This window comes from Biomphalaria glabrata, chromosome 1 (assembly GCF_947242115.1).
Source record: "Biomphalaria glabrata chromosome 1, xgBioGlab47.1, whole genome shotgun sequence".
Taxonomy (NCBI): Eukaryota; Metazoa; Mollusca; class Gastropoda; family Planorbidae; genus Biomphalaria; species Biomphalaria glabrata.
In genome coordinates, this window is record NC_074711.1 from 55363245 (window position 1) to 55381730 (window position 18486).

General features: G+C 36.6%; 1 protein-coding gene across 2 annotated transcripts in view; it reads right to left on the minus strand.

Annotated features, from left to right (window-relative positions):
• The window catches only part of LOC106053789 (zinc finger CCCH domain-containing protein 13-like), a 23165-nt gene extending 8397 nt beyond the window's left edge, over positions 1-14768 (minus strand). Inside the window, exons 1-2 of one of the 2 annotated variants that reach the window (XM_056044884.1) lie at positions 14654-14768; positions 3558-4665 (exon numbers count right to left, since the gene is read on the minus strand). In XM_056044884.1, coding sequence (XP_055900859.1) covers positions 3558-4653 — 1096 coding nt within the window. In that variant the 5' untranslated portion in view covers positions 4654-4665; positions 14654-14768. Of the gene's footprint in view, positions 1-3557; positions 4666-8165; positions 8565-14653 lie in introns of those variants that run through there. The other variant, XM_056044891.1, reaches the window with a different exon arrangement.
• Positions 14769-18486: the final 3718 nt, after the last annotated feature.

Genomic DNA, 18486 nt, shown 5'->3' on the forward strand with positions numbered 1-18486 from the left:
AGAGTCACAGTACTCACAAAGTGGGGGCTCGTCTCTCTTCAGCACAAAAGAGTGCGTGATGTAGGTGTGGCCAATCCTAAGTCTGGACATGGTCGTGCTACCACGCCTTGTCAGACCCTTAGATGTGGGCCGCCACCTGACATCCGCCACGATCTGCCTGAGTTTACTGTGAGTCTCAGCCTCCCATCAGTTCTGCCACTCTCGATAGGTGGCAGAGGCAATACTTTGTCTCAGGTCCGAGCAGGGAACCTGGGTTCAATAGATTCTGGAAGAGCAGGCTATGAAGCCTACATTGACTTTGTTGGCTCTTACACAGTCAAAATCTTTGGACCATGTGGTAGTGTTTGGTGTTTTGATGCGGAGACCATGGCAGTCTGTGAAGCCTTAAAAGTCATTGACTCTCAACTCGGCGAGGGACATTTGAGGGCAGCACAGATTGTTGTGGTCACTGACTCAAAATCTGTACTACAGGCTTTGCAAAGTCCCGGACCATGGCCCCCCAATATCAACACTGTCATCATGGCTTCACATAACATTAAACAACGCTATGGCACCCCTGTAATAATGCAGTGGGTACCAAGTCACATAGGTGTGACTGGCAACATAATTGCAGACTCATTGGCCCACCAGGGAGGGCAAATTCCACCCACTGAACAGGCTGTAAGCTTTCATCAACCCTGGCTATAATACAAAAAACAGAAATGAAAAGTGGTTTGAGTGCTGGGACAAATCCCAAAAAGCCTGTGGAGTCTGGGAGCACATGAGGCGTGGTGGAGGCTGTCCAGGCCTGAGCAAGCTATTATAGCACAGTGCAGGACAGGCCACTGTCCTTTTGGCTCATATTTCTCGCGGCTATGGCCAAATTTTGAATCACAGTGCCCCCGCTACGGGGAAGAAGAGGAAACCGTGCCTCATATTCTGTTTGACTGCCCCAGACTTTTTGATCTCCATCTTGACAGGTCTGGGAAACTAAAAATTCTCGACCTGTATGGCGACATTTATGCACTAAGCAAGACAGCAGGGTTTCTGTCCAGGGCTTTTGCAAGAGAGGATTTGAGCCTCTCAAGCCCTCATTCTAATGATGACTAAGTTAAAATGGTGTGATATTCTTTAAAAAAACAACTATCCTTTAAGAAAGCAAAATATAAAAAACACAAAGCTTATCTAAGGGTAAGAACTCCCCACTTACAATGATATCTCTCAACAATGTAGAAGCCAAAGGAGAAAACCCTACATATTTAACCGTATCTGTGAATACTGAAGGATTACTTTCCCTTGTTAGTATCAAACAAAATAGTTAATTACCAGTAATTAATTTACTAATTGGCAATTTTTTAAAATTATTGATTCATGAACCAATGTCAATGAATAAATGTGCAAAGTTTCAACTTGATCTGAGAATTTGTGTGGGAGAAATAAATTTTTACCAGGCATACGACAGAGTGAGTTGATATAAGCTTTGTAAAAAACTGCACATTATGGGATGCAAAGCTTAACTGAAATCTCATTGCAGAATAGAGAAAAGAACACTTAATAGTGAAACTTCGACATTTTAAAATGATTAATGGGACAATTGAATAGCCTGAAGCAAGAATGGCTTATTTGTAACAATGGCTCAAGAGTTTGGACACCAAGTAATGGAAAGATCACTCTTATTTCTGCAAGTCAGATGAAATAGAGTTACCCCACGTAATTTTAGAGGGAGAAAAAAAGGAGGGGGGAGAACAAGTAGTATTCACCATGACTAGATAACAGGGCCGGACTTAACCATTGTGACCAAGAAGTCATGGAAAGAGAACAAGTAATCTACTCTGTATTCACCCGCCACTAAATAGCAGAGCTGGACTTAACCATTGTGGGCTCAATGCGAAACAGATTTCGCGGGGCCAAGTTTGGGTAGGGATATGGATAATAAGTGAAAATTAAGAGTTTGCATTAGAAAATATATTCGTCTTTGCATTTTATTCATTCATTACTATGCAGAGAATTACTATGTAGCGAAGTCATACAGTCAGTATATCATAAGAATTCTGTTTTCTACATAGATCACGCTCAATAGCAAGAATTACCAAATGTTTCACTCTATCTACGAGAATTGTTGACCTTAAGTAATTCTTCATTAGTTTGAAGCGCGAGAAGCTTCTTTCACTAGATTATACAATTACCCGTATTGCATAACGCCATTTTTTTTAATCGCGTGTAGGATTGGCGTTTTCCTTATTAAATGACACCCCAAAATGACAATTTTTGTCTATATATTTCAGGAGATTTGTATGATTTTCTAAAGATTTTAATAATTTTAGGATATTTCCAGGACTTTTTCGTATATTTTGCAATTTCAGAAGATTTCCAGGAGCTCCTAGTAAATTGACAGGAGGCCGCGGGAAATGTTATAAGTTATAAAATGGTTTAATTTAATAATTTATACACCTAGAATTAGCGCTGGTCCAATGAAAGTGCGGGGCCAATTGCGGTAGCATAGGTTGCAGTGGCCTAAGGCCGGCCCTGCAAAATGGCATATGCTATGCCGTGGGTTGACTAGTCTACTTTAAATCTTTCGGGAAGTTGTTTTTTATTTTAGAAATATTAGTATAAAAAGAACAAGAAAAATACAAAAAAATCCTTAAAAAAAAAACAACAAAGCTTATCTAATGGGAAGAATTCTTCTGTTATAACTATGCCTATCAATAATGTAAAAGTTATTGCCCTTATTTGATAACAAACAAAGTAATAAATTACCAATGATTAATTGAATAATTGATAAATTGGTGGTGGATATATATATATACAGAAGGTGGTGGATGGCGTCCAGTAAGGCAACATAAATCAACCTGGTTAGTCAACCCTAGCAGGCCTATGACAGAGTATGGAGGTTGGGTTTGTTGCTAAAGCTCATGAACCTAGGTGTTGCTTCACATATGCTTAGATGGATCCTAAACTTCCTCAGGGAGAGGACAGTGCAGATGTAGATCTCTTGGACATGATTTAGATATATAGAATTCTACTTGAATCTAAATATAGATTTAGTCTATTATCTGTGTCCTTATTTTTCATCCTTTTCTTAGGATCCAGAGATAGTGTCAGGAAAAATATTGCCTTGGCATGATTTGAATGAAATATTGGCTCACAGCTCAAATGAAATCCTCCCCCGAACAAGATGAAAATTTGTGACTTGTTTTGCTTTAATTTTTTTTATTATTGAGGAGATTTAAATGTTAAACGATCACTTGCTTCAGCCAAGGGGGTTTGAGGTTAAGCTTACCCTCTTCAATAAAAACTAAAGCCAAGTACAATCACCAAATTCTGTGATCGTAATTGGAGATAGGGTGGACTTTAATAATAAATTTAATGAGACTTCCAGTTAATTAAAGGAGACTTGTATAGGAGTTTTGCTGGAGCAAACTTCATAAAAATATAAATAGTTATTGTTAAAAAAAAATGTTTGTTAATGTAACTTTTCTTTTAATGAATTACTTGATAATGCTGCAACTAAAACAAATATGTTTAGGTTCAAGTTAAAGTTGGCAAATATTTTTATGTTAAAAATAGATACTTACGAGATTCACCAAACATTGCTTGAACATCTTCATCTTCATCATCAATTTCAATAACTTCAAACTGACCAGTATCACTAGTTGCTTCACCTGCATCTGATTGTGGATAATCTTCATTGCCCTGATCATAGTCCAAAGACAAATCAGCACCTGAGTTAGGAATTGTATCATTTGAGTCCTCAGTACCTTCTGTACTGGGGCCAGCAACATTATGCTTGTCAGACAGAACTGGCTTAGATATTGTTTCAAGTACTTTTTCCGAATTAGAAAAGTCATTTTGTTCACCAGTAGCTTCCTGAGAGGGGTCAAGAAAAGTTCCTTTGAAGTCTGTTGCCACTGTATCATCTTTATTTGTTTCACTATCAGCAGATTGAACAGCATCGGGATCACTTTTAATTATCACATTACCCGAAGTTTCAGCAGTTGGGTCATCAGTACTTTGGTCTTGTTCTCCAACTTGATCCTGTAATTCATGATCAGTGTCTAGGGCTTCTTTTTTAATGTTCACAACTTCACTGTCACCTTCAATGCTATCTGCATTAGTGGGTGCTGATGAATGCCGGAAATTTGGATCAGTAAAAGTATGACTAGTAGAGGGTGTATAAGATGCTGAATGACTTGGAGACTTTTCTAAAGTGGCCCCAGCAGGTCTATGTTTTTTAACAGGGCTTCTTAACTCGCTACCCCACTGGCGTTTCTGGCCACCATGAAGAACTTGAGAATGTGGAGAAAACTGAGATGATCTATGAAACGAGGCTCCATAATTTGAGCCTCGATGGCGAGCTTGATAGATAGGTGTGATTTGCTGTTGTATTGTGGGAATAGGGGAACATGATCCATCTCGTGTATGCCGTTGTTGATCTTTTTTTGCCAAAAAGCTATTGCTAACAAATGTCATGGAGTTATTGGTACTCTTCAAAACTTTTTCATTTAAAACATAGTCGACTTTGCTACCACTATCAATATTAATATTAATATATCCTATGATTTCAATGCCTGTATCAAATTCCATACATCCATGACACAATGCCTGAAGAGATTTACTTAAACTTGAAATAAATCTGTTGGCGACTGCTATGTCTATAGTAAGTTCAGGCATTCTTTATAAAACCTACATAAAAAGAAAATAAAACATATTAATAAAATAAAATAAAATTGTAGCATTAATTTGATTTTTAAAGCAAGCAAATAAAAATAATATAAAATTAATAATATAAAGATATTAGTTTATGAAGTATGGTCGTAGTTATAAATATGATGGGAACTGATGAATGTGATTTGCCAAAAAAAAATGCTTTAGAAAAAGTACATTGTATGCAAAAATATACAGACAAAAAAAATTAACATGCAGGGATCATCACAAATTAATTTATTCTTTGATATAGGAGGTGGAGATAAATATTGATGTCTGGTCAGAGACATTTAACTTCAATAGAGACCTACAAGATGATTCCATGTCTAAGTTTTATTACTTTTACAAGTGCTATTTTATTTGGTGTTTAAGTTGTTAAATAGAAAATCCCAGTACAAAATATGTAGAAAGGAGAAAGGGGACAGTTGGATGACTAAAGCCTCCAAGAGGAAATGAAAGATTATCTGTGGGCTTGTTTTCAAACAAAAACAATCCTCGTTCTCCCTCCCCATTTCATGGTTAAGTGTGACAATAACCAAATTGAATCATCCAAGTATCATTTTGTTTTACAAGTTTCAGACTTTCTGCCAGAAATGAAGATAATTATGTCTGGGCCAACACCTCCTACAGGATAGTAGGGGATTAAAGTGGGCAAAGGCATTGTGATGACAATCCAAAACACATATCACATGAACAGGCATCCATATCAGTACATTTTAGGGGTGCACTGGATAGTCGCTCCAGCTTCTGCCGAATATTCAGCATTTTTTCACTATTCTGCAATATTCGGCTTAGATCAAATATCACTACCGTATAGTAAAAACTACAGCGTAGTACCTATATTTCTATTAATATTGTTGGCCGCCTTTGGGCTAAGTGTTTTCCAGATAAACCAAACGGAGGTAACACTTAACCATTTCACCACTAAGCAGTTGTAAGAACCTATCTACCCCATCCCTAAGAGAAGGGCTATAACTCTGTATCAGCTATTTTAAAAAATTAATTTTTTGACTAAATTCACAGAAAAAAACTAATAAAACCTAACAAAAACCTTCTTTTTATAATAGAAAAAAAATAGACCTAGGGTTAAGCATCATGTTTAAAGTCATAAATAGGCCTACAGAGCTCAAAAACATTAAAATATCACGTCATATTTAGTTGCCTTCCAATCTCCTGTTTCACTAAATCTAACATATTCAATACTGGATCTAGCACCAATTTTTTATTTATTTTCACTACTATCGGTCTTAAATGGTTCTAAAACACTTACCCCAATCATTATATCCTTGTTCTACAGCTTAAACATTAATATTCCCATTAAAATCTTATTCTATTAAAGCCTAAAAATAAGCCTAAATATGTTCCATTTTCAAGGCTAGCAAAAAAAAAAAAAAACACGTAATTTTCAAAAAATCATAAAAATCCATTCTAACATGCTGCAGAGACAAAATAAACACATAAAAATAGCATCACTATCGCTCTTCTAGGTCAGAGTTAGTAAAGGTATAAATAGTTATTTAAAAACTAGCAGTGCGTGCGTAAACGAAACAACCCAAAATCGGCGATTGCCGGCGACTCTAGTTGTCAACCAGTAGCGGCGACTCCCGGCGACTCTAGTGGTCAAAGGGTTAAATACCGAAAGAACACAGGCGAAAGGCAAACAATATAAAGGTAGATGACGCTGATAAACGATGTCGAACAAGAAGTTTAAACTAAATCTCCACGTCAATAAAAATATACCAATATTCATAAAGTGGACATGATTCAATAATGTCAGTTCTGAAATACATAAACGTTTTTGTTTTTAATAAAAAAAATTTTTTTTAAAACTATAAACTATGACTATGCACCAAATATCTTTTAGTACAAAGACAAGGCGTGTTAATCTAAATAGAAATAAAGCTTCACATTATAAATTCGCATTACATACATAGCAGCGATGGCTGACACATTTTAAAATTTTTTCTTGACTTTTTGAGTGGGCTAGTTAACATGTAATATTTTTAACTATGTCACGCTGACCAGACATGTGTCTAGATGTGCAGGTATATCTCCAGAGGTAGAGATGAACAGCCCCCACCTTCTTTTCTTGTTTAGTCCATAACATTGAGTTCACAGACAGCTGACCACATTAAGCCAGATGTCAACGTGTTGACACTGTCTAGAGGTCACATCTTATGAGGGAACTGAGTTTGTTTACTTGGAGAAGAATTTTTATTAGGGGGCTGGACTACAAGCCATACCTCTATAAAGTTAATCTGGTATGAGTTTGTATATTATGAGATAGGTTGTCAATCAAGGGTCTGGACCACAAGCCACACCTTTTATACTATTGACTGGGTAATAAGTTAGTTTACTTTGAGTTAAGTCTCAATTAGGGGGCTGGACTACAACCAAACATCTACTTCCTCCCCTGTAAAGAGCAATCTACAATCTTCCCAACTAAGAACAGGACACACACCTCTGTTAAATTACCATCTGAACAAACTAAATTCCATGCAACTCCCCTTTGTAGAGGTTGCGCCCACCCTTATGAAACCGTAAACCATATCCTCTTTGAATGCCCCTTCTTATTCACCTTAGGCATTTAGTGTAGGCTGGGTGTTTCCTCAGGCTTTTTAAAAATATAATATATAAATATATAGTCCCCGCATTTTAAGGGAGTTTTCGGTCTTGGCTATTTTCTCCAATACTGACATAAAAGGAAACATCTAGGTCTGAAGATTGTAACCGGAATATCCATGGGACAAGGTGGGTTTGGCCAATGGTCCATTCTCCGCCATCCATAGAGCTCTCCAAATGGAACTTTTCTGCAGTAGAAAGCTTAAAGTGGACTGTGCCCTGGGTATGCTCTGTGGAATCGTCACATCCTGGATCCAGGCCCCTTCACGATATCACATTCACCAGATTTAGAAAAAAAACACTTCATGATGGTTTTATGTCTAGTATTAGAATGTAGTGAGACAAGGACCTCCGTCTGGTGTAGTGCAATCCAGACCTCTGTCAAAAAGCACCTAGAGGGGGGGAAGGTCCACTATTATTCACTTAGTGAAATGCAAATGGAAAGGCAGTGGGGTTATTTATTTCTCTTGGTCATTTCCAAGCCCCGATACCCACACAGGGGAGTATCGCCACAGAGTGGAGGTTTGGAGTCAGAGTTTTCCTTCTCCTAGATGGGTTGCGTTATTTAGGCTGACGTGCCCCATCAACACGAAGCTAAACTGGTTTTGAGGCGCCAGTGTTCCGCCTTTCATCCCTTCTCCTGTCAGTTTGTAAGAACAGGTTCCGCCGGATTTTTGAGAAAATCACACGTGAAGGCCAGGAGCTGGATTTGACCAAGAAGAATGTCTAATCGTAGGAGATGAATAGTCACTCTCAGAGCTGGGGATACCCAGACCTAAATGCCAGGGGAGAAGAAATTGAAGAATGGCAAGCAGAAACAGACTTATCTTGCTTAATAAACCTGAGGATAAACCAACCTTTTTCTCAAGAGCCTGGCTAACATCAACCACTCCAGATCTAGCCTTTGCAACTGACAACAATCCAAAAAGTGCACTAGAGACGTTGCAGACCAGCTAGCCACCAGTGACCACAGACCCATATTGATCAGTATTGATACCTCCTTCAAAATATCAGAAAACACCACCATCACCAAATGGAACTACAAAAAAAGCCAACTGGCAGCTATTCTCAAAGCTCACAGACCTATGTACCACTTCAATAAACTGCAAATCAAATCAGGTTAATAAGTCATACTCAGCTTTCTCCAAAGCAATCCTCCTAGCAGCTAAGGAATCAATTCCTAGAGGAGCAAGAAAAGATTTATCCCAAACTGGTCTGATCACTTTCAACAACTCCACAATGCCACTATTGAAGACAGAAACACAGTAGAAAATAACCCTTGTATAGAAAATAACATAAATCTAAAGTAGTTAACGCAGTTTTCAGGAAAAATTACCTTTCCACCATGAGGAAAAGTTGGCATGAAAAAACAGAACAACTAAACCTAGATAGAGACGGCCACAAACTCAACCAGGAAGAAAACAGAACAACTCCTATAGTAATAGAAAATGACAACAAACCCCTGAAAGACCAAGAAGCAGCTAATGAATTCATTAAGTTTTTCCAAAGTGTAGGATAAATACAAATCAATGAAAGTAGAAATAAAGATGTAAACTCAGAAATCCAAGACAAATTTAAAGAAAACAATCCAGCTTACTCCTTGGGAATGACTACAAATCTTAAAATGAAGGAACTAGAGGAACAAGCCCTAAAAATCCTCAAACCAAAACAAGCCCCGGGCCCAGACAAAATATCTAATGACATGCTTCTTCACTTGGGTTCTCAAGCCAAAAGAAAACTGCTACAAATATTCAATGCTAGCTGGAAATGAGGCGGAATTCCAAACATCTGGAAAAAAGCCATTATGATCCCTATACTAAAGCACGGCAAACCAACAAATAAACTGGATAGCTAAGGTCCCATCAGCCTCACTAGCTGTACTAACAAACTGATGGAAAGAGTGATAAATAGCAGGCTCACTTGGATCCTTGAGTCAAATAACCTACTCACTGAAGCCCAGGCTGGCTTTAGAAAAGGTAGATCAACAGAAGATCAAATCGCCTTCATCACACAAGAAATAGAAGACAGCTTTCAAGAAAAGAAACCAACAACAATTGTGTGGGTTGACTTAGAAAAAGCATTTGACTAAATCTGGGAACAAGGTCTCTTACTCAAGCTAATCCAGCATCACATATCCCACAGAATGTACAACTGAATAAAGGAATAATTCTATATTAACATTAACTAAATTTTAAGATCGCCAGGCATGGCCCTTCACATTAAATCATTTTATAAGATGTTTTTGAATTATGTATAAATACGATGTTGTACTACTTGTTGTACAACATTAATAAAAACATAATCAAAGTTATCCAGAACCTCTACAAGGATGCCACCAGTGCGGTGTACTTCAACAATAATATTGGGGACTGGTTCAAAACCACAGTTGGAGTAAGACAAGGCTGCCTACTGTCACCAACACTCTTCAACATCTTCCTTGAAAGGATAATGGAAGATGCCCTCGAGGGCTATGAAGGTACTTTTAGTTTGATTTGATTTTGATTTTTGATTTGAGGCACATAGGCACAATTTAGGCCATGTCATGCCTGTAGTCCCTTAAGGACTACTCTCTCTCTAAACAACAAGGGTCAGATTCTATACAGTCATATCATTAAAATCGAGGTCTATTCACAGTTAAAATGTAAAGGTAGTAAAAATTTAATTATTTGGTAAAAATCTAATGTAAATAGTACATGTTCCCAAATTCATAAATCAGATCTTCGCAGATAACCCCACTTCCCGGACAAAGCCCAGTACCTTCCCAGGATCGACATTATCAAATAGGAAGGGTACTTTTAGCATTGGAGGAAGAAGAATTACTAACTTGCGCTTCGCAGATGACATTGACGGCCTAGCAGGGACAGAAGAAGAACTAGCTGACCTGGTGATGCGCATTGACAAGACTTCCACAGCATATGGCATGCAAATAACTGCCGAAAAAACTCAAATTATGACCAATAGCCATCAGGGCTTTAAAAGAGGCATCAGTATTGGAGGTGAAAAGCTAACTAGTGTTAACAGCTTCAAATACCTCGGAGCTATTGTCTCAGATGAGGGAATTAAACCCGAACTATTGGCCCGAATATCACAGTCCACAGCAGCCCTTTCAAAACTTAAAATAATATGGAAAGATAAGGGCTTAGCCCTCGGCACCAAAATCAGACTGATGCTCTCTCTGGTCATGGCCACATTTTTATATGCTTGCGAGTCGTGGACGTTGAATGCAGAGCTTGAGAGGAGGATCCTAGCAATGGAATTGAGATGCTACAGAAGGATCCTAAGCATCACATTCAAAGACTGCATCACAAACCAAGAAATAAGAGACAGGGTTACTGTAGCGATCGGAGCCCATGACGACCTGCTAACTATTGTAAAAAGACGAAAGCTTAAAACCTTTGGCCACATTACAAGATCTACAGGGCTCGCAAAGACCTTCCTTCAGGGAACAGTGACGGGGAAAAGAAGAAGAGGCAGACAGAAAAAGCGATGGGAGGACAACATTAAAGAATGGACGGGCCTGCCATTGAGAGAGGCTCTTAACAAGGCAAAAAAAAGGGAGGAATGGAGAAAGACGGTTGACAAATCTTGCCTGGTGCCCCAACGCTCCAACAGACTAAGGGATAGGTAAAGGGTAATAAATATGAAAACAAAAAATACAAATATGAACACACTTATTCTACCTAAATTAGGTCACTGGGATACTGACTTCTATACCGACTTGACTTATTTTATGTTTGCATGATTAGATCATATTAGATGTGTGTTAAATGTTTGTGTTTTTTGTTTATCAATTTAATAAATTTCTAATACAGATGATCTTTTGTAGTATAGTACAGGTTAGGATAGCCATTCTTGCCTTACTGAATCCTCTATATTCTCTCTATATAAATCTAGATTATCCTCACTCCAAACATTTGCCCATTTCTTCTCTATAAAAAAAAACAAAAAACAAACGAACAAATATAAGATCATTAACATAGATGTCCAAAACTGGCTGTCTGAAATAAATTTTGGTAAGAAAATTGTAATTTAATTCAGACACCCTATTGATTTTTTTTTGTATGGAATCAAACAACTTGGCTTATGAATCAAATAAATCCAGCTCCAAAAACAATAAATATTGCAGGGCTCATTAGTATAGACTATTAGTATAGACTTAGAAATAAAAAATATAGATTTAGATCTAGGAATCTAGTCACTAGTGACTAGTCTTTACCCTACGAAGAAATTCAAGACAAGAGGTAAAGTCATCCTGTTAACATAGGAAAAAACAACAACCTGACTTACAAATTTGAAATTCATTTTTCTTATTCTTACATAAAAAGACAGCTAAAATGGAAGGAAACGGTCAAAATCATTGGAAAATGGACAAGCACATTAGATTATAATGATTATACAGTAGTACAGCATTACAGCACGCTAATTTCATATTAGAGTCTAAATATCAAAAAGATTTAATGACCACAAAAACGGCGAGTGTCCGAATTCATGTACTGTCCGGATTAAATAAATTACTCTACTAGACTCTGTCACTCTAAATACTATAATAGAGAGTCTAGATCTAGAATAGATTCAGACACTGTCTGAGACAGAGATTCGAGTCTAGATTGATTACTCAAAACACTCTAGATCTAGGACTAGAATTAGAATACTGAATAGAGTAACTTACATCTATCGAACACCTTCGTTTTAAGGTACTTATCGAACACCCCATTGTATTTTTTAAAATTCTCCTTTATTTCGATGATTATGACGAAACTAGTCCATTCCTATTGTGCATTGTCCATTTCTTTATAGTTTAGCTATATTTAGTTTCATTTTCACCCTAGGATAATTTTTTTACTTATATTCAAAGTGCATTGGTAATATTGGTATAAAAATTTCACTTTTTTTGACCTCTTGGGAAGAGTGAAGTGAGTCTCGGGTTAAGGGTATTTTTTAATGCCAATGATGTTCAGCTCAACAAAACCTATATAATACGCTTCTAATTAGGCTGAGAAATATTTACAACAATTTTCTTTAAAGTGTCCTTTGCTACCTAAACATGAAAATTGAGGTTTAAAAAGGGGGTGTTCGATAATAGCAGTTTTTATATAAGCAATCTCAGCTTCGTAAGATATCGAACGCCATTTTAATGTTAAAAATAAACATCAAAGGGGTATAACCCAAAGAACACAAAATATTTAAATAATATATTTTTTAATTGTTATTTTTAAAAATAATGTAATGCAAAGTACATATATAAATTACCCATGTGTTACAATTTGTATCAGCTATTTGTGGTTTACCGTAGATGTGCTATATTTTTCTAAGTAAATAGATTTACATCGGTATGCACTAATTGTACCCATTTTAAAAGCTTGATTTTATGACACATATAGTTTGATGCTATTATCATCGTTGTGCTACCACAGGAGCAGGGAATATGGAATATAACACAGGAACAATGAATTTAGAATATATCCAGTTGTGTTGTTTTTTTTTCAGATGCCCCATTCTATTAACTTCTGAATTATGTTTTATAAACCAATACCTAGCGCATGTGCTTGATGTGAAGAGATATTAATAAAACGAAAGGGCTAAAGGGGGGGGGGGGGTATAGAATGTAGATATGGTATTTTGAAATAAAAATGTCTTTGGTAGGTAAAAAAAAAGGGGGGGGGGGGGGGGGGAGAGAAACAGTCAAGACACTGTATCAAGAGATCATCAATAATTGATCGACCATTAAAATGTGACGTCAGCCTCAAATATATAGTCAGTTGTGCTTCTCGATCTAGACGTTTGGCGCAGGGCCTAAAAAATTATATATAAGTACCATATACCGTAAAGTATGATAAAGCTCATAATGCGCTACAAAGACACTCCTTTGAAACATCACAAATACTCAAAATAATAACAATAACACATTTAACCACTCTGTTATTCTGCCTACACCCCCTTACCCGCGCTTTCTTCTTACGCAATTCCACTCTCCAACATTCACACTTTTTCAGTGCAAATTAACAACGTAAATTTCAAGACTCAATCCAAACGCAGCCACCAGACTAACACACAACAAAAAAAAAAAAAAGGTCAGTGACAGCCCAACACACACACCTGGCCACCAACGCAGCCCCAAAACATTGTTCAAGTTGTAGTAAGAACAATGTTGAGGGGAAAAGGGGAGGAGCCATCATTCGAGTACCTAAGGTCAAGCCGCTAATTAGGTCACAAACACTAGGCGTGATAGATATATAGATATGTTGTTTGTGTGTGTGTGACAAATACTAAGCGTGTTCTAAAATACGGTGTTTTTTTTTTTTTTTGGTCAACCAGGTTGTTTAGGGAGGGCGGATCTATCTACATCTATACTATAGGTAACACAGCTCGCAAGCTACCATAGCTTTTCAGCATCCCCCCCTTCCCCGCCCAGATCGAAAAATATCTAGCACTGACTTTTGGGCTGTTACATACACTGAGCGTGCTAGATCGGCGGCTAGTTACGTAGGGCCGCGTACCGTATGTTTTGTTTTTAGGTCAACCAAGAAAACTGTTGTGTCCTGCAATGACTTGGGGAGGATTATCTATTGGCTACCAAAGCTTATTAGGCTCTCCCTCAAATAGATAATATCTGGATTTAATTTATTAATGGCCTTATGATGCCTTGTATGTCTCAAAATAGCTTAGACCTAAATAAGTACTACGGTAATGCGTTACTGGGCTTAGCACCGTCAGTTTCTAAGCAGAGCTGATCAGTGATAGATTATAGATTCCTTCGATGTGGACCATGTGAAAATGACTAAAATCTGTCTGTCTTGACATGGCGTAAAAAGAAAATGATATAAATAAAAAAAATATATAGATTATAACACTTTTGAAACACCATACTTTTCACAAAATTTTAAGATTATAACACTTTTAAAACACCATACTTCTCATTTGTTCGATAAGTTCTTAATATGTTCGATAAGATAAGATAAAGGTAAAAAAGTGTTCGATAATTTAAGCTTTTGAAATCATCGACCTGACTCACTTTAACATCAAATATAAGTTTAAATTTGAGTAGTAATAGAATAAAACATGTCTACTTTTTAAGAAAAATGGATGAGGAGTTCATAGATATAATCAGTTTTTTACGGAGATACACAAATTCAAACATAAAAAATGTCGGCGAATGAGCTTAACTTGTTCGATAAACGTAAGTTACTGTAGAACAGTGTAGATTACTCCTGAATTTCTTGATGATACTTAAATCTATCTAGTCTAGATCTAGTACTAAGCAACAGACAAAATCATGAAAATGTACAGAACTAGGACTTAATATGCTGAGGTCATTAAAAAAAAAACTTGTTGACCATTCACTTACAATGATTTTTTTTTAAGATAAAATTTTAAAAACTTTAAAATGTAAATTATATATTTTAGTGAAAATTCAGAAAAAGCATGGCGGCAAGATTGACAGGTGTTTAAGAAACTATACGTCCATAAGCCAATTACTAAAGATATGCCAGTTTGCTTAAATTATAGTATTTACCTATATTATTTAAAAAAAAACACATGCGTATTCGCTGGCAATAGCCAATTTATATTTAAATAACTCACAAAAAAAATAGATCTTGTAAAAAAAAGTTTTATTTTTTTTTAATTAAAAAAAGGGGAGGGGAGACTTCTTTAGGCTTAAAATTATAGAAAAAGCAACAAAGTGCCAGGTTGGATTGCCAATACGTTGTCGTCGATAATAAAAGCTAGTGGTACCGAAACTAGATAGTTCTATGTGATTTGCGACATAAATATGCTCACCATATCGACTTTTCAATCGTGATACAAACACAAATTTAATTTCATGAATTTTCCTTAAGTGATACCCAATAAAGCATCTCATCATCACGACTTTAACTTTTCTTTACAACCAGGCTATTTAGGAAACGAATATTAACAGCAACGGGAAATATTCCATTCATCACTAACCTTCGGACTCGAAGACAAGCTTTATTATTATTAACAGCAAGGAATAAGCAAAATGGGGGGAAAAAAGGAATTGGCCAGCAAATTACTTGCTGGGTTCCGACTATTTAAGAAAACTGCTGTTTATGAGAACATTAAAAATAGTTTCCAAATATTTCAGCCAAAATAAATAAATACGGCAAACAACTTTCCACTTCAAAAGTTTAAAGAACCCAAATATGCTTACATATAAATTCCATTTCATTTTGCAATGGTATAAGCTCTTAACTCTTATACTAGCTTCATTTATCTTACAAAAAGCATCTTCAAGGCTAAAATTCTAGTCAAAGACGTCACAGAAATACCAGATACGTATCGGAAATCATACCCTTACGGAGGTGCAGGAATTTACCTACCTGGTATCAACTATCACCAGCAACCTAAATTTAGAGTTTTGAGTTTAGGCACATCGGCACAATATAGGCCATGTCGTACTGTAATCCTTTAAGGATCACTCTTCCTTTAAATAACAAGGGCTAAATTTTATACAGTTAAATCATTAGACATTGAGTTGACAAAAAATTGAAAGGCTTCTGCAGCTATTGCTAAATTCTCCAAGCGTTTCTGTGAAAATGCCAAAGTAACCACGGAATCGTTTATCCATTTAGGACGTTTTAAAATTCGCCAATACGCATGCACAGTAGGCCTATCTATGCTGCTGGTAGACAACTAAACCGTTGTAGGCGTAATATAATAACTGAACTAATCAAACTTCTAATAGTATAACATGGATAACTTCCTTTTGTGAGCTAACTAAATAGACATTTATTTATAATATAAACATTTATAATATAGACTATATCAAGCTAATATAAAATAAAAAGATGCACCAGACTTTAGTAATAATTCTTTAACAAAATCTAAGTCACTACAATGACACAATCTTTCAGTCTCATGTTCTGGAGTCGTCTGTCCTAAGACTAAGTGACAACAATGCCACCTATGTTGCATCATTCATCCTAACCTCTTCCTACCGTCACCATAAACACACACACACACACACAATCCATAACAACCAGCACGCACAGTCTGTCCCCATGCTGTCCGATCTTGTGCTATTGCCTCCCACATACTTGCATTGATGTGGAAAACTTTGCTGCTCCAGAACTATTCCGCCCCGTCTTACTTCTTATCTTATCTATTACAGACGTTACTTCACCGCCCGTTCATACTCCTTATCTTATCTATTACAGCATTACTTCAAAAAAGAAGATAATTACGTCATACGCATTTCATGTGCAAATCCATTCATGCATGTGAATCAATGACTTAAACTCGGCTAAGTCGTTGGTTTTCCTGGCTAATCCAGGCAACCCATTTCATTTTCAAATATGGCAATAGGGAAGAAGGAGCACTTGTACGAATTTGTTCTAACGTATAGAATAAGCAATGTGCCCCTATCTTTGTGTCTGAGTATTTCACTAGGTTTTGTTTTTTCTATTTGTAAGTTATGGTTTATATATTATAGCTACTTTAGTTTTTATTCTTCCCTGAGTCTCAAGAAAAAAACAACATAAAACTTGTGATTCGAATCCCTTGTATCCTGAGAAAGGACGAGCCATGTTTATGAACTATGAAAAGGGTTAGGTTTTGTTTTTCACATTTTTGCATTGCTTATTCGAATTTTGTAAGCTCTTCTCTTTTTATTTAGTTGGTAACACTGACGTTTAATTTAGCGTTCTTGACATTGTTTAGCTTTTTGTGAAAATCTCCAATAGCGCTATTTAATTTTTTTTATCTTATCTTATCTTATATAATACAGACGTTACTTCAAAACAAAAAAGAAGATGATTACGTCATACGCGTCATGCATTTAGTCATGCATATTAACCAATGACTTAAATTCTGCCAAGTCACTGGTTTTCCTGGCTAGCTCAGGCAACCCATTCCATGCTGTAATAGCACTAGGGAAGAAGGAGTATTTGTACAAATTTGTCCTAGCATATGGGACGAGGAATGTTTCTTTACCTTTGTGTCTTTCAGAGTATTTTATTAAATTTTGTTTTTGTATTTGAAGATTATGGTTCAGTGTTTTATGTATAATTGCTAGTTTACTTTTGAGTCTTCTATCCTGAAGGCTTTCTAAATTTAGTGATTTTACTAAAGGTGTTACTCTGGTTAAATGTGAATATTCGTTTGTTATGAATCTCAATGCTCTATTTTGTGTCTGTTCCAGTTTCTTAATGTTTTCTTGAGTTGAGGGGTCCCAAACGGAGGATGCATATTCTATTATTGGCCTAACCAAGGTTAAATAACATTTTAGTTTTATGTTCTTATTTGATTTATAGAAATTTCTTTTACTAAACCCTAATGCTTTGTTTGATTTTTTTTTTTTTAGTTTCATCAATATGTGGATTCCATGACAGTTTTTCATTTATTATAACACCTAGGTATTTTGCAATTTTAATCGAAACAACACACAAAAGGGTGAATGGATAGACTGCCGTTTTCGGTGCTAGGCATGGGCGTAGCCAGGGGGGGGGTTCTTGGGGTTCAAACCCCCCCGAAATGAAATCCCCCCCCCCCGCAGAGGGGGCGGGGGGGACGGAATTAAGTGACTGATTTTTGCTTTCATTTTGTTTATTTTAGGTGAGATTTTAATACTAAATCATCACTTACCACAGCACAGCCGAGGCAGTTTTGAGTTAAAAACCCTCTAGCAGGGGGTTTTGAGTTTAAATCCCCCTACCAGGGGGTTTTGAGATTTTTAAAAACCCTATCAGGGGGTTTTGAGATACAAATCCCTCTACCAGGGGGCTTTGAGTTTAAAAACCCCCTACAGAGGGTTTTGAATTTTAAACCCCCTACCAGAGGTTTTTGCAGTTAAATGTCCCTCTTCTATAAAACAAAACAAAAAAAATGCAAACAACAATCCCCAAATTCCAACACCACAGTTGAGGAAGATTTTGATTTTAACCCTCCCCCCCCCTCCAAAATTTACGATAAACCCCATCTTCAATATAAAAAAAAGCAAATTACACACTCAAAATTCTATGAGCGTAGCCAAAGGGGTTTTGAGTTTAACCCCCCTCCCCCTTCCAGTTGGGGTTTGAAGCTAAAAAGTACCTCTTCAATATAAAAAAAAGCAAATTACACACTATAAAATCTATGAGCGTAGCCAAAGGGGTTTTGAGTTTAAATCCCCCTCCTCCAGATGGCTTTTTCTTTAAAGTTTAAAACCCCTCCAGATGGTTT